The sequence below is a fragment of the Astatotilapia calliptera genome, chromosome 7 (genome assembly GCF_964374335.1).
Source record: "Astatotilapia calliptera chromosome 7, fAstCal68.1, whole genome shotgun sequence".
In the NCBI taxonomy this organism is placed as follows: Eukaryota; Metazoa; Chordata; class Actinopteri; order Cichliformes; family Cichlidae; genus Astatotilapia; species Astatotilapia calliptera.
Window position 1 is genome coordinate 26,364,990 of NC_137428.1, and position 21,566 is coordinate 26,386,555.

The 21,566-nt window shown below is 39.3% G+C and overlaps 1 protein-coding gene across 3 annotated transcripts in view; it reads left to right on the forward strand.

Moving 5' to 3' along the window:
* Positions 1-553: 553 nt before the first annotated feature.
* nt5c2l1 (5'-nucleotidase, cytosolic II, like 1) overlaps positions 554-21,566 on the forward strand; it is a 39,265-nt gene continuing 18,252 nt past the window's right edge. Inside the window, exons 1-19 of one of the 3 annotated variants that reach the window (XM_080304320.1) lie at positions 554-717; positions 1,779-1,852; positions 2,526-2,643; positions 2,756-2,851; positions 5,833-5,924; positions 6,046-6,103; positions 6,220-6,313; positions 6,406-6,459; positions 6,535-6,618; positions 7,043-7,078; positions 7,168-7,275; positions 7,357-7,423; positions 7,522-7,692; positions 7,769-7,820; positions 8,328-8,388; positions 10,015-10,191; positions 10,283-10,373; positions 10,465-10,503; positions 15,283-15,690. In XM_080304320.1, the coding sequence (XP_080160446.1) occupies positions 659-717; positions 1,779-1,852; positions 2,526-2,643; positions 2,756-2,851; positions 5,833-5,924; positions 6,046-6,103; positions 6,220-6,313; positions 6,406-6,459; positions 6,535-6,618; positions 7,043-7,078; positions 7,168-7,275; positions 7,357-7,423; positions 7,522-7,692; positions 7,769-7,820; positions 8,328-8,388; positions 10,015-10,191; positions 10,283-10,372 (1,491 nt within the window). In that variant the 5' untranslated portion in view covers positions 554-658 and the 3' untranslated portion in view covers position 10,373; positions 10,465-10,503; positions 15,283-15,690. Of the gene's footprint in view, positions 718-1,778; positions 1,853-2,525; positions 2,644-2,755; positions 2,852-5,832; positions 5,925-6,045; positions 6,104-6,219; positions 6,314-6,405; positions 6,460-6,534; positions 6,619-7,042; positions 7,079-7,167; positions 7,276-7,356; positions 7,424-7,521; positions 7,693-7,768; positions 7,821-8,327; positions 8,389-10,014; positions 10,192-10,282; positions 10,374-10,464; positions 12,548-15,282; positions 15,691-21,566 lie in introns of those variants that run through there. The other 2 variants (XM_080304321.1, XM_026173988.2) reach the window with 2 other exon arrangements.

Below are 21,566 nucleotides of genomic sequence, written 5' to 3' on the forward strand. Positions count from 1 at the left end.
TGTGTGACACTATACATATGAAGTTAACAGTGTAAAAACGAAGAGAGGGAGACTGAAAGAGAAATGAAAATGATTTCCAATGTATGGATGCTTGTATACAGTTTTTCTCTTCCTGGTGACCCTTAAGGCTGCTTTGTGCATAAATGTGAGGATGGGGATGTGTTTCTGGGTGAAATTGGACAGTATGTCTCCAAATTGTTGCTGTTACTTTGAGCGCATGCTGCTGATAACGCTTCTGCACATGAAACGCAAACCAAATGATTCATAAATCAAATATCAGAAATGTTTTGCTTTGATACATGCAGCGTGTACTTGAGCTGCTCGAGTCGCAGCGGGACTGACAGCCATCAGCAAAACTCCCATTAGTTACGCACACATGTAGCCTGTGCACATGTGTGTGCCTCTGATAACACAATCTACCCACTCCAAGCTGAAAGCTCCGCAGCACCATGGGTGTCAATGCAGGGGGGCAGCAGGCTGCGTGCGCGTGTCCCACGGCCGTTTACGTCATTAATGAGCACTTAGTCAAAAGGAGGGGTTTCAACATGTGCACAAAAACAGAGAAGACGCTCAGCGGCACGCCTACAAAGTTTTGGGTACATTTGAGAATTTAAATACCTCTTTGAAAAGAGGAGCTGCACATCAGCAGGTGTGGACCATGGAGGCAATGGACACAAGCATCTCCACCGAGGAGAAGAAGAGGCGCCTTGAACAAAAGTAAGTTCAACTGGGGTAATATTGCACACGAATATGTAAACTGCTGCTAATTGAAACACTTTTTAACCTAAAGATGAATTTCCACGATCAGAATTTCTAAGGTTTTACAATATATTTTTAAAAAAAGAACACAAAAAGAAAAGAAAAGTCGTCAGTTTCAGCTCTTTCTTTGCATTTTTGCTGATCACAAGTTAATTACGTATTTTTACATCATAAGAATACTGTTGCTCATATAATAAGTTAGACAATGAATTGCAAAAAATAAATTTAAAAAATCCACTGGTATATTTCCACAACTTCCAGTGCTTTCTGACATTCTGACCTATTTCTCTATTCTGAAAGTTTGCACTCTAACCTACACAACTATTTGAATCATCAGCTTATTCAGCTGCTTCCTGTCAGTAAGTGCTCCTGCATCAGAAACACTCCCTTGCTGACAGCTTTTATTTTCTGTGTGGAACTCAGGAGAAACACATTCACAGAACAAGAGCTTACAGATTAATTATTTACAGCAACTCTATATGTATGAACTGTCAGGAAAGGTTGAGACTGGGCCATCCTGGTGCTGCAGACAGGCCTCCCTGCTCTGTGTGGTTAAAAGGTAGCATCTGGGGGCAAATGATGTAGAAAATACATGACAGACAAAAATACGTCATGATTATTTTTAATATGTTGTTCAAAATACACCATGTTAAGTATTTGGCAGTCATTTCAAACATCTGTGATGACATTGGTTTTGATAACATCTTTAGCCTCCACCCAGCACCACCCTGACTTGAGGGACTTCAAGGGTAGGATAGGTTCAAACTAAGTATGGAAGTCTCTGAATTTCTTTGGTGGAAAAGAGAAATTAAATCATAGCTTCACACACTAAATGACTTCTGCCCCTTGAAGATTCATTTAATCCACATCTCAGGGCAGACCTGATGTCAAAAAGCCAAGACGCAAACTGAACCTTAGGAAACCCATTCTGATAAATGAAAACATCAAATTGACCATAGTGCATAAAAAATGAATTTCTATGACTGTCTGCCTTCAGCTGTGTTTCTGTTTGATCACAGGGTGTTTGTCAACAGAAGCCTGACGCTGGAAAATATTAAATGCTATGGCTTCGACATGGACTACACGCTAGCAAGTAAGTAGAAGCAAAAAAAAAAGTTTAATCATCTTTATTTATTCTATTTGATATTGAGTTATCTGTACTTCTCCTTGCTTTCTGAGGAACATGACTGTGTCTAGCACAGAGAGTCATAGGATTATTATTTACCTACAAATCCTTAAGTTTGCAGTGTTGTGATGATGTCAGCTATACAATGTTTACATTTGATACACTTGGCCAAGAACAGTACAGTTTATGTATAACTGTATAATAACGTCATTTTTACTTTTACTTTAACTTGATTGTTTAATTTATGTTTACTGCACACTTTTAAAAATTGCCACCTATTTATCTATAGTACAATATATAGAGTGTATAATGGTCTAGATACCAACAGGATACCATGTATCCTACCAATAAAGTCATTATTACTTAACAAAGGATAAAACCCTTCCCTGAGCAGAATGAAGTATAAGGTACTTAATCTATATTTGTTCATTTTTAAACTATATTTTGCTTATCATACTTTTTACAGCATGTGTATAAAATATTAAATCACCCTGAAGATGCTACATGTTGTCTTCATTCATAATTTTGAACTCTCTGTGCTGAATTCTTCATTTTAGTTTCTGACTTTCCTTTCAAACAAGCTGCACAACAGTGGATGATTGTGTATTCATGCTTTTGCTGTGTGCATTTCTGCTTGCAGCGTATACGTCTCCTGACTACGAGAGCTTGGGCTTTGAGCAGATACGAGACAGGATGGTGTCCATTGGATACCCTCATGAGATTCTGCGCTACAAGTACGACCCCAGCTTCCCCACTCGGTTAGTTCCAAGTCGATTTACGCTACAATGAAGTAGCCAATCAATTCTTCTTATATTTTTTTTTTGTTCTTGTCTATTATTGATAAACCTTCTCCCCTTTTCTCCCCCTCAGTGGCTTAGTGGTTGACACTACATATGGGAACCTCCTGAAGGTGGACTCAAATGGAAATATATTAGTCTGCAGTCATGGCTTTCAGTTCCTCAAAGGGTAAAGTTGGAAACAAGTGAATACAGTAAAGAAAATGTTTGTATAATCTATTTTGTACTGTTTGGAATGATAGAGATCATCGAGGTGAGGACAGGCAGAGAGAAAGAGACAGAAACATAAAGACTAAAACCCAAGCAAGGCTGGGCCAGTTGAATTCAACACACACACACGCACACACACACACACGCACGCACGCACGCACGCACGCACACATATATATATATATATATATATATATATATATATATATATATATATATATATATATATATATATATATATAAACACCCAGCACGCCCCTGTATATATATTAGGGGTGCAACGATACTCGTATCGATATTGAACCGTTCGATACAGTGCTTTCGGTTCGGTACGCATATGTATCGAACAATACAAAATTTGTAATTTATTTTATCAACTTTCCTTCTGACGATGCTGTCTGTGTTGAGCGCTCAGTGAATCTGCGTTCGACTACTCCGCCTAGGGTCGACAGTGCAGCCTAGGCGGAGTAGTCGAACGCAGATTCACTGAGCGCTCAACACAGACAGCATCGTCAGAAGGAAGAGCGCAGGGCAAGCTAGCGAGACAGAAGTTAAGCTCTCCTTACATGGACCTCCCCCACCGTCATTCAGATCTGGCGTTTGGAATTATTTTGGTTTTCATGTGACGTATGACCCTGAAGGTAAGCGAGTCATGGACTAAAGTAAAACAGTATGTTGGATGTGCCATGCAATGCTCAATTACATGGGTGGGAACTAGTGTGTTAGCGCAGTTAGCTCGTTAACGTGTTGGCCGTCTAGCCCCATGCACGGGGCGATTGGCGGTAGCTCGTTAACGGAGATTTGCTGTGTTGTGGCGTTAAGGTCATTTCAACGAGATTAACCTGAAAGCACTAGTGGGAACACAACGAATATGACTGCACATTTACACCGACATCATCCTAGTGCAAAGACAAGTGGAAGCAGACAAAAAAAAGCAAGCATGCTACTAACTTTAGCCGAGTCATTTAGACAGCTGTTAGCACATGATTCTCCTTATGCTGCTGAGAATATAGCCCAGAAGAAGCGGATAGTATAGCTTTTATTTTGGAAAGAGACATTTCTCTGTAATAAACTCTCTTTTCCAAAGATGAGTGATTCCTCAATCAGATACAGGGCTTGCAATATCGCTAGCCTGACGTCCCGGAGCTAGCGATTTTTTTCAGTCGGGCTACCAAAATCTATCTCTGCCCTGCCCGTCGGGCTATTGTAGGAAAAATATATGTCAATGCTTTTGCATTCTTTCAGAAATGTAGCTGGGTAATTATGTCATTGGCATCGGTGAGCCACTGTCAATATGTGAAATATTGAAATCGCGTTTGAATTTGCGCTTGTTTTTTTGCTTTCACTTTGCAATCGTGCGAACTGTGTATAGAGAGCGACAGCACTGATCTGTGAGTGATGATAATTTGTGCACCAATTCCTCTGACATCGTCTTATTAATCGTTAGCTTACTATGCAAACATGACAAGTGAAATCTCCCGCAGCTTAAACATGTGAGAGGTTGATCGCGCAGAGAATCGCTGAGCTTATGTGAGTGAGTGTGTAAAAGCATTTCAGTTCTGCTGAGCCAAATAAGACAGGTCAGGGTGAAGAAGTGACAGCCAAAGAAAAGCTTACCACAAAACGGAGAAGTTATGACAAATCAGACTATAAGGCAAAAAGAAAGTGCAGCTTTATGGTTTCATGGACAAAATAATTTCTGTGGCTGCAATATGACGAGCTAAATAACCAGGGCTGCACATAAGTGGTCCGCAGGTGCGCATTCGCTGTCAAAATAAAAAACGCGCACAAGGGTTAGGGTTAAATTTAAAAACTGTACTTTTGAGTTAAAATATATATTTATAATTTTAATAAATGACAAATTAAAAAGGCATGAACATTTTTTTGTATCGAAAAAATATCGAACCGTGACACCAAAGTATCGAACCGAACCGAACCGTGAATTTTGTGTATCGTTGCACCCCTAATATATATATATATATATATATATATATATATATATATATATATATATATTGATTGTTTATATATATATATATATATAAACAATCAAGATGTGATTAACTTATAAACTTTCAGCTTAAATTCAAAAATTACATTACAGTAATTTTTATACACAGTCCCCTATTTTCTGTGACAGAGGGCTCCCTGACAGTTTCATAGCCAGGTGAGGTCCTGGTCCAAGTGCATAACTATATTTGAAACTCTCAACAGGAGGTACAAAGAGCTGTCAGTGCAAGTGAAGAAGGCCATCATCAGACTGAAAATCCCAAATAAACTTCAGGGAAGAAACGTAGCACTTGGTGACATCCATTCTTCTAGACTTTTAGACTTCAGACAGTTACTGACTGCAAAGGATTTTTATTGAAGTATTATAAGCAATTCTTATATATAAAGTAATTTTGGTTTGTTCAATTGCTGTTGAGCCTCTGAAAACAGGGGAATGTGTATGAACATGGCTGTAATTCCATAAACTTGTTTTAAAAAAAATCAAGTCAGCATAAAATTGTTAGATATAGACACAATGTCAACAAACAGTTATCAACATCAGCGGTCTCACTTGTGTAATTAAGTCCCACCTTTTTGTTGTTGTTATAAAAAAAGCAACATCAGGTTTCCTTTTAAATATGAAAATGAGATATTACCTCACTGAATAAACACTGGTTTGCATTGATATCCAACAGACAAGGAAGAAAAAAAAATCTCAAAATTGAGTAGTTTTGTTTTGGCCTTTATATTGTCTCACTGAAATGGCTGTCAACTTCTTCTTTTTTGCTTGTAAATCGCAGCAGTCAGTACAAGCAAGTGAGTTCAAAGCTAAGAATTTACACAAACTAGATGTAAATTCACGCACGTTTGCAAAAATGTTTTTGTTTCTCTGCAGCCAGTCAGTGCATCTGGGTTGTTAACATTGATCCGTGTTATCATTTTGTGCCACAGTGAAGACATTCACAAATATTACCCGAACATGTTCATCCAGAGAGACGACACTGATCGCTTTTACATCCTGAACACTCTCTTCAATCTTTCAGGTATAAAATCCTGCACTCTGCTATACTTTGTGTAAATTTTGTTTAGCGTCTTTGCTTTTCTACAATTTTTCAAATTTTCCTATGCATTCTAAACAATTTACGATTTATATGCACCCTGCAGAGACTTATCTCTATGCCTGCCTGGTTGACTTCTTTACTGGATGTACCAGATACACAAAGTAAGTCACATATTTTATCCATATTATATTAAACTATCATCCCACCAAGACTTGGAGAAATATTCACTGTTGAATAAACTCTTTGTCCCTTCCATACCTGTGTTAAACTCTTCCAGCCTCCTGAAAGGTTTCCAGCACGGTGACTTGCTAATGTCGTACAGAAGCATGTTCCAGGATGTTCGAGATGCCGTGGACTACACTCATGATACGGTGAGTTCACAAAACCCGCCAAAGTGCAACGTTAAACACAAAGAAAATGTGTGGACTTCTCAAAATTACAAAATGTTCAAACTGTTTTTTAGGGATCCTTGAAAGAATTAACTACCAAGAATTTGGAGAAATACGTTGTCAGAGATGTGAGTAAACTGAAAAGATTATCAGTCTGAGTTTATGTTAGCAGACTGAAACACTGAAAGTATAAATGTTTACAGCCAAACCTCCCTGTGCTCCTCACCCGGATCAAAGAGGTGGCCAAGGTTTTCCTCGCCACTAACAGTGACTACTACTACACCGAGGTGAGTGTGCCATGACTAAAACCTTCCAACTACAAAGGAAAATCAATGCCCCCATCGTCAGCTACACCTTGCTATTACTAGGTTGGACCCCTTTTTCCTTCAGAATTGCCTCAATTCTTTGTGGCATATATTCAACAAGGCCCTTCCTCGGAGAACAAATTCTGAGTCTGAATGTTGAAGCCAAAAGTTTGAGATACTGTTTCCTTTATGGCTCAAAGTAGTCTGGCTTCTCTGGGTTCTGGCACAGCTAAACGCACTGAGTTGCTGCCATGTGATTGGTTGATTAGATATTTGCATTAACAAGCAGTTGAATAGGTAGACCTAATGAAGCGGCCTGTTAATGTTTATGAGATCATTGTAAATGATCATTCTGCCTTTTAAATCATTCTAACTGTATATTTTACACTTTACCTTCTTCATCAAGGTCATCATGACATACCTGCTGGAAAGTAATGTGAAGGTAAGGCATCTTCAACTGTGGTTGGACTTTCTGTCCTCTAAAGAGAATCATGAGAATGACATTTAAAAAAAAAATTTTTTTCCTTCCAGCCTGGAAGCCCCAGAAAGAGCTGGCGCTCGTATTTCGACCTTGTCGTTGTGGACACCAAAAAGCCGCTGTTCTTTGCAGAGGGGACTGTGCTGAGACAAGTGGACACGGTGTGAAAGAGTGTTTGAAGAGTTGCATCACAATGTTGAGCATCAACAGTTTCCAGTAATCTGTTTCCTTTTTATACACAGAACACAGGAAAGCTTCGCATCGGGACATACACCGGTGACCTCCAGCATGGAACAGTCTACTCAGGAGGTGAGACAGCACTGAGTTTTCCTTCGACTATTTTGTCCTTATTAGTAACGTTCAATTCTGTTCAGTTCAGCTGCTTAACTTGTGTTTTCTGGTTACAGGATCCTCAGACATTGTTTGTGATCTGCTGGGCGTCATAGGCAAGGACATCCTCTATGTCGGAGATCACATCTTTGGCGACATCCTGAAGTCTAAGAAGAGACAGGGCTGGAAGACTTTCCTGGTCGTTCCTGAGCTCACCAAAGAGCTGCAAGTGTGGGAGGAAAGGAAAAGTAAGAACAATGATCCACTCGTTGTGTGCTGTTTTACTGTTGTGTCATGGTTTTGATGCAATACTTGGTTTTTCAGATATCTTTGAGGAGCTCAAGTGTCTTGATCTCTACTTAGCTGAACTTAACAAGTGAGTCTATTTTTTGTTTCGGTATATTTCCTGTAGATATGTTTAGATTTGAAAGGCACTCAGATCTGCAGTTTTTAGATCGGTGAGCTTTACCATTACTATAATTTAAAATAGTTAAACCCAATGAAATAATCAACATGTTCTCATAAGGTGCAGGGTTCTATATGTGGCTAGCAGGTGGAGCACAAGCACCCACAAGCCCCAGTTTTGGAAAAAAAAAAATCCCATCTTGTGTCATGTATAGATGGGATAGACTAACATTTTATTCAGTAACCATATGTAAGATTTTAAATGTTTTATTAATTCATGCATTTTTACTGGAAATTAAACAAGTTTGTTGATGTTTTGCAGCTCTTGAGATTCCAAACGAGAGAACTCTTCGCTGCGTATTTACTCACTAACACTAATGCTGATAAGACTTGCATTTGATTTTTCATTTCCTACATGTGACACAGTTAGATAAAGTGACATAGCACGTGTTCATTTTTCTATATGTGTCTTTTGAAGGCACCCAGACACCACCAGTCAAGAATATCGTGACATCGGTTCCATTCATATGAGAATGAAGGTGAGCTCTGCACACCACAACACAGTATTTTAAACATTTCCACACCTTAGTTGTGGATGCGCGTAAAGTTCAATGCATTCGTACAACCTACACTGTACCTTCAGCTGGTATTAGAAATGCTTTTTTGGATTCAAATTCTGCCTCATTCTCTGTATGTTGAAAGCTCAAAGTCCTGCATGGGAGCTAAATTATCACCACCATGAAATAAATATGTCTCATATGTCCTGAGATATACCTGGAATACGTTTTATGTCATTTTAAATGCATAAATGCACTTCTAAAATTTACCACTACGATAGCAATGCTTCACTATTGTAGCAGAAGAAAACCCAAATGTGTCTGTGCAGCATAACTGTCGTTCAGCACCATTACAGTTCACTTCACCACTTTGACAGTGTTTCTATTCCTTCGCTCTACATATGGTTAAAACTACACTTTTTAAAGTATTGAGTAACTTTCCACAGTCACCGAGTTGCAGCACTAGTTGGCACAAGTCACCCATAGTGTTAAGGTTCACAGAATAAGTGTATTTTTTAATAGTAAATACAGGTGTTGGCATGTTAACAGTACGGAAGACATAAAATTGCCTTCGATGTTGAAATCATGTGCTGATTTGTATTTTATGGAAACTGTTCGGAGTCTGTTTACAATCCCCGATTACACTGACACGCCCAGTACCATAGACTGTATGAAAAAGATGGAACAGAGTCCACCAAAGGCTGTTCAAAAGTGGTAGCGAGGAGCAAAAGGTGAATTTGGCTACAAAAAAACCTGAGGATGTAACTCATTCGTGTGTCATACTGAAGGATACCCAATCTTTCCATAAACCAGACCATAATCAACTTTTCAGTATGACTTAAAACTTATAACCATGAGTGTTAACAATAAAAGTGTTTGCTGAGGTCATAAATCAAGTGAACAGGGAGTCATGTTACAATAGACTTTTATACATTCTGACTTGTAGCCAGCTGGTGGTGATGCCCCCTGCTGGCCTTTGGAAAAAATACAGGTTTAAGGCACCTCAAAATATGCTTTAGTTTTCAGACCCTGAGGTTGTGTCTAGCTTTCATATACAGTCTACTGCTAAAAGGACAGAATAAAAGAAAACAGTACAAAAAAGTTTATGGTTAAAATGAAGCTGTTTTTGAACAAGAAATCATCCCTGAATGAGCAAGAATGAACATGCTCCTGGAATGTGTCTCTCATGCCAGAGACTTGAACTGTACACTGACACATTTCCTCTGTGGAAATTTACCATCCATGGACACTCATGGTGCAACATGATTTCCAACACAACAGCAACTGCACTCTGCTATGAAAACTGTAGAAGGACAGTAACACTAATGACCGAGTAACAGATAATATCTGTGGTCTCCAAGACTGCAGGGAAACCTCTGCAGGCTCCTGAGCGTAACACGAATCTCCTTAAAACAACACGTCAGAGGTAGATTATGACTTTTGACTCCCTCTGTCTATAAGAAGTCTATTCCCAAAAAAGTAAACTTTCTTAGAATTAAATTGGACTAAGCAGGAAGTCAGATTGGTATATTTTCACTCATCAACATTTAAAATGTTCGATGTGATGTGTGCCATTAAGCCACTGCATTGTTTATTTTATACTTGCAGTTGCTGACCTACAGGATGGACATGTCATATGGCCAGATGGGCAGCCTCCTGCGCAGCGGCTCCAGGCAGACGCTGTTCGCCAGCCAGCTCATGCGCTATGCAGATCTGTACTCTTCCTCCTGCCTGAATCTGATGCATTACCCCGTCAATTACCTCTTCATGGCTCCTCCAGTCCTGGTCAGCCCTCCTCTTTGGTCAAACATCACAGAAAGGAGATGTTTGTCTCTTTCATCATTTATCCTGAGAGTCTTTTTTTTTTCTCTCTCAGATGCCCCACGAGGTTGTTTCTGAGGCATCTCCAGACTTTGTGTCATCGCCGCTTACTCTCAACAGCTATCCTCTCACAAACAAAAACTGAGGTAACAGATCTTTATGATAAACTGTATTTCTTCTCTACATTTGTTCATGTTAAAAAGTTCACAAGTAGTTCATTTGTTTCTTCCATTGCAGTGACGGCAGAGTCAGACTCAGGGATGAAGAAGCTACAGAGTAATGTGCATCTTCTTGTCATTAACATTTCACACACTGAAGACGGCTGCTTGTACCCGTGCACACATGAAGGGTTTATTGTAAACCTAAGGTGCACACACTAGCACGAAATTAACTTACTGCTCCACATGCACGCTGACAGTTTAGGATTTCAAACAGAAACAGACTCAGTGTTTTTACTTCTAGTTTTAAAGGTTATGTAATGGTTTATTATTTTTTTTTAAATGTTCAAAAAAAGGAGCTTTACTCCATAATCTGTTGAATTGGTTCAATAAAACATTCATAAAATCCGTTTTTATTGTTCTCAATGAAGTAAAGCTCCTAAATAAGCATATAAATCAGTTTTGTCTAAGAGAGATAAATAATATTCAGAATTTTTTTTTGTAGTCGTTGCAATCACAGTTTTTAGATGTGATTTTTCACACAAAAATATAAGTATTATTATTTTAAAGCTCAGCAACAGATCGTTTAAACTAGGAGGCAAAATCTTAAAAATATAGCAATATAGCATACTTTAGGAAAAATAACGTGTAGTTAAAGATTTTACTTTCTGCATTAAAGTTTTTGTCCAGTGGGTGGCGCCTGATCACCTCTGCAGCCCACCTGAGGATTGATTCCTGTGTGGTTGAATGAGTTTATTTTTATACCCACAACAAACATATTGAATAGTTTTATCTCCTTAAACAAATATTTAATCTTCCAAAAAGCTCTCATCACTTTTATACCAGAAACATTTATCTCACAGCTGTTGCAGAAGCTCGTCTTGATCGTTAAACTTAAATAAGTTACATTTATTTTGAATACATGAAAGCAGAAGCAGATGTTAATATCAGGAGCCTCCATCTGGGTATTCATTCATCATGGAGAGCACCAACATAAACAGATGTGACGCAATCCATGAGCAAACACCTAAACACACTCACAAATATGTGTGGCTCTGCAGGACACAGGGCACCTGGACATTTAGCATTTGTTCTCCTTCTGTATCTCAGGAACACACACGCACACACACACACACTTTCTCTCCGTTGTTACTGTAGGATTTCCGCGCTCATGTGTGATTGTGGAGGAATTTTCTATCAGAGTGTCACGATGGTGAAAATGGTGAAATCCTTTACCATCAGTGACGCTTCACTCTGGAGCCAAACTTCAGCTTCACAGTGATGTGCTGATCGTGTTATTTTATTTTATTTATTAACTACTTAGAGCATTAGTAAAGATGATGTGTGTGAAGAGATTAAATGTGAATCTAACTTAATCTAAAGTCATCATTGTTTTAAAAATATTTCAAACTTTCAGCTGCTTTAAGATTAACACAGATGAACTCTTTTGCGTTTTTTCGCTGCTTGCTTCAGATTGTTTTCAGATAAGCCACGAGAGGTAAATCCAATGCTCAGTTTTCAATCCCTCCTCCTCCTCCTTGTCAAAACAGGCACATAAACATTTCCTTGATGATTTCACTTCTTGTATCGGGGCTATTTTGGTTTATTTGGATTTCTGCCTGCCCATTGTCTGTTGGTCACCCGTGTTTATTGTTGCTGTTTCTTGAGTCATTGTGTTCGCTTTGCCCTGTTGTATTTTCTCACCTGCACAAATCAGCTGATCGCTTCTGTTTAATCTGCTTTTGAATGAATGCATTTTGTGAGAATAACCCACACTCGGCGTCCGCTGCTATTTGATGTTCAGTGAAACTAAAGCAGGCTCTGATGATCAGTTTGTCGCTGTGGTAAATTTTCATTTCATCATTAATCATTTATCACATCAGCATAACGAGCATTTTGTGATTGTGTCAAATTCACTAGTTGCCTCTGCACTACAGCGCCTGTCCTTTGGATGGCATTAAACTGCCTCTCTGCAGCAGGGATGAATCTTTGAAGAGGGTTAAATGATGGGCACGGTCAGCACATCAGCAGAGAGGCTGTGCATCTTCATTTATCTCTCAGCAAAGAAAAGAGCCGAGAGAAACGACAAGTTTTGCTTTTCTTTTCAAATGTACCAGCTCCCATTTTTAATATGAAAATAAAGCATTGCTTCCTGTTTCAAATATTTTGAAAGTTGCTGAAATACAAAAGAGATTATATAAAATAGGAAACTTGTTCCCTGCCAAAAATACAATAATTTCCTTTTTAGACTTGTCCAAAAATCAGACTAACATACAAATCTACCCTACGCATCACACAATAGCCACCACACCGCTCTCTGATGGGAGAACTGTAAATCACAACTGTTTGTCTTTAAAATAATTTAGCGTCTGATCACTCCTTTAATAGCCTAACTGCTTAAACAGAGGAGGAAGAGGAGTGCCATCAGGATCCAAAATAGGGCCGTGACATTAATAGTTTCACACCAGCATTATTTTTGGCAAACAAAATTCACAGCAATGATTTTTATCATGATATTAAAGGAGAACTTGAAACACGAGTAGCCATAATACTGTTGGTGAAATCCATTAAAACACGTATATGTTCTGTGTTTTGGGGGGAAATGAATGTGACTCAAAATCCAAGTGCACAGACGTGGTGAAAGAGTCTGTGGTTATGAATTTCTAAAAGCATATAATGGGAACAATTATGCAAATATTTTACAATATATGCAACATGTGTATTAGTGCCACAGTTTAGATGTATTTTATCATCAGTCAGGGTTAACATGGCACCCCGGCTGAACGATGACAGCATGTCTGCTCTCCAGAGAGCTCATCACACCGTCGAAGCATCCAGAACCTGCTGTTTGATTTAAACACAGTGGCTAATGTGCTTTTGGTTGGAGGCCTTTCTGAACTGTTTGTTGCATTTATTAGAATGTGAAAAATGTCACCACACTGAATGGCTTTGCAAAGTGTGAAAATGCCAAAGAAATCGTTAATAATTCCAGTTATTTGCTTTGTTATGCAGCGAAAGCAGCATCACTGCACGAGAGTGAAAATGTATGGAATGCCAAAGTGGTTTTAGATCTGAGCCTACAAATAAGATACTATTGTTCACAACAAACTAAAAAAAATCATATTTTATTTCTTGTTCATCATCTACTTTGCAAACGGAAGGTTCAGTGAATATAAACATTTAAAAATAAATTGTGCTTACTTACACTAAAACAAATGGAAAGTCTTGGAGGTGTAATTTGAAAGTTACTGGTGGTTTTTACTGCTCTGGCCCACTTACAGTCAAACTGGGCTGTATAAGGCCCATGAAGTCAGATGAGTTTGACCCCCTAATGTTTGCCATATGAATTTCAAACCTAATGATTTTCACTTTGTTGATCCTATGCCTTTGCTGGGTCATTGTTTGCATTTACAAACATTTTTCCTCACTGCGTGTGAAGCTCTGAGTGTTTTCCCCGTCTTCCACTTGACTGGATAGTCTACAAGTGAAATTTAAACCCAAATATATACTTTTATTTTTTCCACGACACAATAACACCGATACGGTTCACACGTACTCACAATAGTTGATTATTTATTCTGCTATCTTTCTAAACTTTCTAGTTTCCTCTCAAATTAAAAATGGAGTTCTGTAAGTTTTGCAAAATAAATAAATAAATAAATGTTTTTAATAAATGCAACACAATTTTGCAACAAGATCCAGAGCGAAAATCTGTTTGTGCATCAAAACTGTCGAAGCTGTAAGTGCACCCTGCTAAACCGTCCGTTTAAGGCCTGCAGGGATTTCAAAGTTTAGGTACAAAAACTGACAATTTTCATGTTTTTTTTCCACCCTCTACTTTCTAGACTTTGTCACTGGAGTATAAAGGGCAATTTATATTTTTATGAGAATGCTGCATCTGCTGTGCAATCGTGTGGTTTCATTTAAACCCATCATTTTGCAAAAAAAAATAAAAAACTGACAAAGATGTAAATTTAACTGACTTTATTTAGAGAGAGGGTGACAGAAGAACATGACAGCAGATTAATGAGAAAGGTTTCACAAACCTGTTAAATAAATTATTTAAAAGAAATACACATTTACTTGGTTTAAGATCAATTATATAAATGCATCACATAATTTAACTTGTTTTTTTTCCCCCTTTTCAAAAATGTACATTACCAAAAACTAAATCAAACACATTAACTCGTGAGCAGTAGCTCCAAAAATAAATGACAAACAAAACAAGCACAGCGTTTGCTCTGTAATTGAGTTCATGTAATCATTTAATTAGCTTCTCTTGCCTGGAGTTTAACCGTGCATTCTCTGATTGAGGTTTTAAGCTGCTCAAAAAGCACTGCTGACATGTTGGGTTTCACTGCAGGATACTTGCTGCTCTATGCAGTCAGATAGCTGCAGAAGCACCACCGTCCCCCATTCCACACATTCCAGGATTTCCCAGCAAGCATTGCAAGCAAGCCTAAACAAGTCACGTTCTTTACTCAGGAAGAATTTCACACAGTCAAGTGACTGAAGCCTGCTTTTGTTTTCCCTCTGGTGAGCAATCAGAAAGACCCACCTTTACATCTGAAACACCTCTGTCACCGTTTAAAATGTATTATTACTATCATACGTTTTCTTTTTTGTCTTTTTTTTCCCTTGTTCCTTTCTGGAGAGACCTAATGAGATTCTATAAACCAGCTTTACTACACAGTCACAGCAAACCTTCTTTTCACCTGAAACCTTTTACTGCAGCGGGGCAATCTGTGCCCCAAAATATGCTTCCTGTCTGTTTTTAATAATACCTTGAGTCCTTCTCCAGCAGCTTGTAACAGCAACTGGACTGTGGTTAAACATTTCCACCCAGAAAGGTCCGCTGACAGTCATCAAAACAAACGTCTTTGCTCTCCTACTTCAGGGTTCAAACACGAGGCACACACGCACGCACACAGGAGCAGTGACACCTAATCTCGACACGGAAAGAGAAGGAAGAAAGAAAATAAAGGGAAGGCAAAAGGCAAGAGGGTGAGAGGGCCTTGCTCCCTACATTCCTCACAAACGTCCCCTCCCCCCATCGACCTGCTACCACCGAGGATGCTCAGAAAGAAAGAAACCCCCCCCCCCCCCCCCCACATACATTGACCTCCCACCCCTCCTCCTTTTCTTTTTCATCTGCTTATTTTACCCCAACATCCATGCTCACCATCTCATTGACAACAGAACACCATGAAGAAAAAAGGTAGAAGTCTGATAAGAAGAGAAAAACTTGATTGTTTAATCATTTTAACATAAATAAACTGCAGTGTCCGCTTTTACTTCAAATCCATCTACAGTTGTGTGTGTGGTTTTTTTTTTTAAGTTAAATTCACACTTTGTTTGGCGCCTGATGGAAATATGTGATGATTTCCATCACAAGCTTGACCCCTCCTAAAAAAAAGAAAAACCCAACTGTACCATATGTGTCTTCTTTACTTCATGTGCCTCATTTGTGAACCATTACCCAAAACTCTGGTCACAAGGACTTATGTCAGCCTAGAAAATGTGTGTAAACTCTGCTCTGTAAATACAGTACTAGGTAAACAGCTTAGGAGGCTTTCTGCCTCTACCTGCCATCAGACACTGGCTTTACTTCTACACAAGCTCGTCTGAAGCGAGCCCTTTAAGCACCAGTTTTAGTGTGAACTGAGGCCAAATGCTATGACAATACTATTGCACTGCTAGAATGGATGGTACAGTAGTGCAACATTGTCAAAGCAGCTGACCTCAGCATGTGTCAGCACGTGGACATGGGGTGGGGGTGGGGGGTGGGGGTGGGGGGTTACAGCCATTCTTCACAGCCAAACTCCAATTACGCTTAAATAAGAAGCAAAGGTGTTATTTATAACAAAACAAGAAGGTGGGTGTTGAAATGCAAATTTACCTGTCTTCTTCCATGTGGCTGATAACGTCTGTCGAGTGTGGACTTAAGTCTACAGGTTTCCGTGCAGCAGGAGACACAGTTGCATCACATTTAAGCACACCCGGGGGAAAAAAAATAAAAATAAATCTCTCCACACGCAGGTTAAGAGTTAAGGCAGTAAAGGGAGGTTTGAGTGTCTGTTTCATCAGCCAATGCCCTTTTAATATTGCACTGCTCATCTCAGTGTCCAGTAGTGCAACAGAAAAAGGGCAGTGGACAACAACATGGACACAATCAGCCTCCACTGCACATACTGACTCAACTACCCACCTTGTTTTCTCAGCCCTGCAACAAACAGTCGCTTAAATCACACAAATGAATTAAAACACACACACACACACACACAAACACACACACACACACACACACACACACACACACACAGTTGGATCAGAAAAAAAAAAAAAAAAGAGGGAAAAAAAAGTAAAGTTAGTTTGCAAACTAACTAAATTAAACCGGAAACAAATTGTTACTTCTGCACAAAGTCATGGGTTTAGCTCAAAAAAAGTTCAGCCCTGCAAGCGTGCATGTCCTGGAAACAAAAGTTAGGATGTCACAGATTAACAGTATAGCTTTTCAGCTGAGGAGTTAAATGAACTTCCCAAATTAAACAGCATTGGTTACTCTCACCCTGGGAGAATGGGAATTTCCCAGCATGTGGGCCCATACTATTCTCTCCAGTGAATGACATGCATTCTAATTTTGGTGGAGAAATGGGAGGTTGGAAACAGGGGAGGGGACACACACACACACACACACACACTCTCTCTCTCTCTCTCTCTCTCAAAGGATTCAAAGAGCCAGGGCTGATAATGCCAAACTATAAAAACACATTTTAAAAATAAATAAATATTAGTTTTGTGCAAAACGAACACATGGTGGGGGAAAAATTGAGCTAAATTATTTAACATATTCAAACTGAAAAAAAGTTTGCATCAATACAGGAAAAAATTAGTAAACTGTAGCTCTCCCTGGAAATAAAAGTGAAGCAAATCCTGCAAGTTTACACAATGGGTGCGCAGTTACACAACGTACAGAATCTATAGCATGACAGGAAAGAGGCGTTGCAAGCGTCCAGAACACAGCGTAGCTTCCTCATTCCTCAGACATCTGACGATTCCTATAAATACACCTCAAGGTGTTCCTCTCCCCCCCACCCACCCCTTTTTTCTTCCCCCCTTTTTTTACCTGTTCTTGGGAGCTTTATCCGCCATACATCTCTGTGAGCGGCCTATACGCCATCTAGAAGCGCTGGCTTTGCTGTGCGAGCCACTCCGGCCAGCTCTCACAAACCCACAGAACCATACTGACGACTTGTTAGATTGCACAACAGCATATAGGCTGCACTAAACGTACGCACACGCTAGCACCGTGAAAATGTCCCCCCCACCCACCGAACCCCCCTCGGAGAGACCCACCGCACTAAGATAACGGCGCGATAAGGTGGAGGACGCGGGGTGTCTGTCCACAAGGCGTTAAATCGTGTCCTGATCAAGTTTTGAAACGAGCTTCCAGATGCGCAGCGCGCGGGATTCACTCAACTCTTATCGCCGTTTTGCTCCTTTAGGTCACAGAAACAGGAAAATCTTCGTATCTCGACCTTTGCAACTTCCAAGTTTGCACTGAGCTCCTGACAATTTACGCACACAAAAAAGAAAAGATTTTAAAAATAAATAAATAAAAATCAGCTACAACTCATCGTGGCCAACCTCCCCCTCCTCCACCTTCTCCACCTCCATAACCTCCTCCTCCAAAATCATGAATAGTATCAAGCCAGGGAGGGACAATCCGTTATGGGCAAAAAAAAAAAAAAAAGAGAGAGAGAGAAAGGGGGGGGGGGGGGGGGAGAAAAGGGAAAAAGTTGTCCATAAAACAAAGAAAAGCAGCCCTCTCCACAAACCACACTTCGCGTTCCGCTAGTTTGAGGATTCGAGCCGTCATCCTGCGAGGTCGCGGGTGGATACAGATCAAATCTGCGGAGCTCGGAGAGTCAGAAAAAATCGCAAGTCTTCCATGCACAAGCACACGGCCTCGCAGACCCGGACTCCATCTTTGACTACTTGACATTCAGAGCCTGCCGGAGCAAATTCCTCGTTTGCATGCCTCCCGCTGATTGGCCTCTTCTTGCGCTAGTCTTTGCTATATGATGCGCCATTGGTTTGGTTTCGGCGTGTTCGACATTTTCAGCGCGCACGGGATTGGCTGCGGGCGTGGAAGCGTCACAGCGTACAACGAATACCTGATTAAATGTTTCCCATTCACAAATTTCTCATCATCTGCCCCGCACATTATCTGGATACTTAATCACTAATTATTGCGTTTACTGCGTGGCGCACAAACCTTTTGTGCGCTTATAAAGGAGATTATGGTTGGTGTGTAATTGGTCTCTGAGGGGACAGTAAGCTTCTCATTAGTTAAAATGTGGACTAAGTCCAGCTTATTCTCACGGCTTGGATAGCTCGGATCAGACCATCAGGAGTGACCCAAAATTTAAAATAATCGATTTAATATAATTATGACAGGAAGGCGGAAGTAGTATGTAGTCCATAGTGGGCGCCGATATGCAACCTTTATTAAAAGAAATTAGAATAATAAATTCAACTTGGACAGGCTTTAAACCACTAAGACAGTTTTTCTTTTAAAGAATATCCATAATTAGCCTGTATGGATCAGCTTGTGAGGGGTCAATGCTTGGATCGGATCACACGGTGCTGGAGGCGGACCTACTGGGCGCCTCGGCCCCTCGCAGAGCTTTGATTGACGCACAGAGAGGAGTAGCGGGCTGTGAAATTTGGCATTCCTGGCCAGAGGAGCTGAAATAATGGCATTATCCAGTGGGAGAGGGCCCACTTTTTACTCCCCACACACCCACCCGACTCTAGCCCACTCAGAAGGGATCTGATTGTGCAGCCAGTCGGCAAAATATGTTTGATGTAAGGCGAGGCATGATGGATCCGGTGAAGGTTTGGGCCAGTGATGTCCCATCTGAATCCACACAGAGAGGCTTTTTTCCCCTCCTGTGACTGTTCGCATGCTGGACCGAGTCCTGTCAACGTTTATTACTACCTCTGAAACTGATCATAAAGACCAATTATGGTATATATATTCTGATTTTATCACTGCTGCTGAAGCCCATTTTCACACATTGTTTCTGTCCTCATTCATAACCAAATAGAAACAGACAGACAGGAAATCCGTTTTAATGAATCTGATAAATACACCAGGAACACTGGAAATCTGTTTAAAAAACACTGACATGCAATATATGAAAATGAGTGGATCCATATTAGGTGGATGTATGAAATAGACCTGTTTTTCACATTAAAGAAATTAATTTATTAAAAGGAAATAGACAGTTTCAAAAACAATTTGGAGAAATGAGCTGATTCACTGCTGCTTCAGGCTGGATTTAAAATAAAAATCTGGTTTCACAAGGAGTGAAAATGAATTATTATTATTGCTATTATTAATAAGCATATTTTCAAAAATGTTTGAGGAAAGATTAATGAGTATTTAACAGGATTGACATAATTACTTTTACAAAAAAAACATTTTACTGTTTCAAAGACGCAGCAACGACTAATCTATGATACGACTTGATTATTTGTTAAAATGAATTTATATGTATATATTTTGTAAGATTATAAAACTGAATACACTTCATTAGACTCTGTTCACACTTGGTTTACCTTTGGTAAAATAAAAGGAATCAAATTTAGAAAGTACAAAGAGATACTTTCTTTTCAGATTTGTTCATTTAAAATGTGACACAATTACATATTTATATTTTGAAATAAAATAACATCAAACAAAAGGAGATAAAATACATTTATTGATTGGACAATTTAAACCATTTTACAGCTAAACTCAAATCAGGTTTGTGGTCACCAAAGGCTGATTTTCAGCTGTGTTTAATTCAGATATGACGATTTGCATTCTTCAGTTCAGGGAAATCCAGTTGGATTTTTTAATAACTGTAATTTAAGAGATTTACAGAACTGAATAATTTATTCTGTAAATAACAAAGACTAAAACAACATATGTTTTATGATTATTTCAAACATGTGTTTCCTGATTTAAATACAGTGTTTGACTCACATTTACGAGGATCCCACAATTCAACCTTTACATTTTAGGTTTAAACTATAAACTGTTAATAAAGCAAATTTGTTTACAGTTTCTGATAAAGCAGCTATCACTGAAAACACACCAATAATGTCACCGTTCATTTATGCACATATATACTGCAGTTCCTGACACATCTATAAGTTAATTTTACACCTTTTAGGACATTTTATCTACATTTCTGACATTTAGGGCTGATGTTTTCTGAGCTAATTACGTCTGATATAATTTAATAAATAAACCACGAGTTAAAAGGATCAAACAATTCAGTTTTATCAGATTTTTTCAATTATTTTTCTTTTTTTGGTTTAACTTTAAAAAACATTTAGAAGATCAGTATTTCCCAAAACAGAGATAGCTACACCTTAATTAAACTGGTTAATCTAGAGGACATTAAAGAAGGAATACACCTATAGAAACACAGGATGTGGTGCACTCAAATCCTCCTTTCATTAAGCAAATAACAGAAGCAAAAAACATATTTTTAAACATAAAAAAAATGTTTCATTTTTCACAAAATGTTTCTTCTGAGCTCGAGCTTGGGAGAAAATTACCAGCTAAAAGCTAAAAAAAAGGCCTGACTTTAAACTGCTGCCTGTGTGAGGTGTCATGGGGGTTGAGAAAAGCCTTTTAAACATGGGAGTTATTGTTCCCTCTCTTTTTCCCAACCTCCCATCCTCCGAAAATGTACCTCCTTTCTTCCTCTGCCCTTTAACCTCTACCAACCCCCTATCCCTCCATCTTACGTGTCTCTCCCCCTCAACATTTCCTCTCGCCTCTCGTCGGCTGAAGACCAAACAACTGTGATGGATCGTCATTGATAATTTCCCACACACAGAAAAAGGTTAATGGAGAAGGTTTTGGTCAGTGGAGAGAGGTGTTTTCTGCTTCATCTTTTTTTATGAAGTAGCAGCAGTAGTATTAGTGCTAGTAGTGGAAGACGTAGTAGTAGAAGACCCCACCTCGAGCACCGGCTCCCTTCCTAAAAGAGGTTTCCCCACCTCACCTCCCCCCTCTCTCCTCTTTCTTGAAACAGACTCTATGGACTGCATACATGACATTCCAGCTGTGTGGGTGGCACAGCCTTTACAGCTTCTCCAACAGTACACATGGCTCCT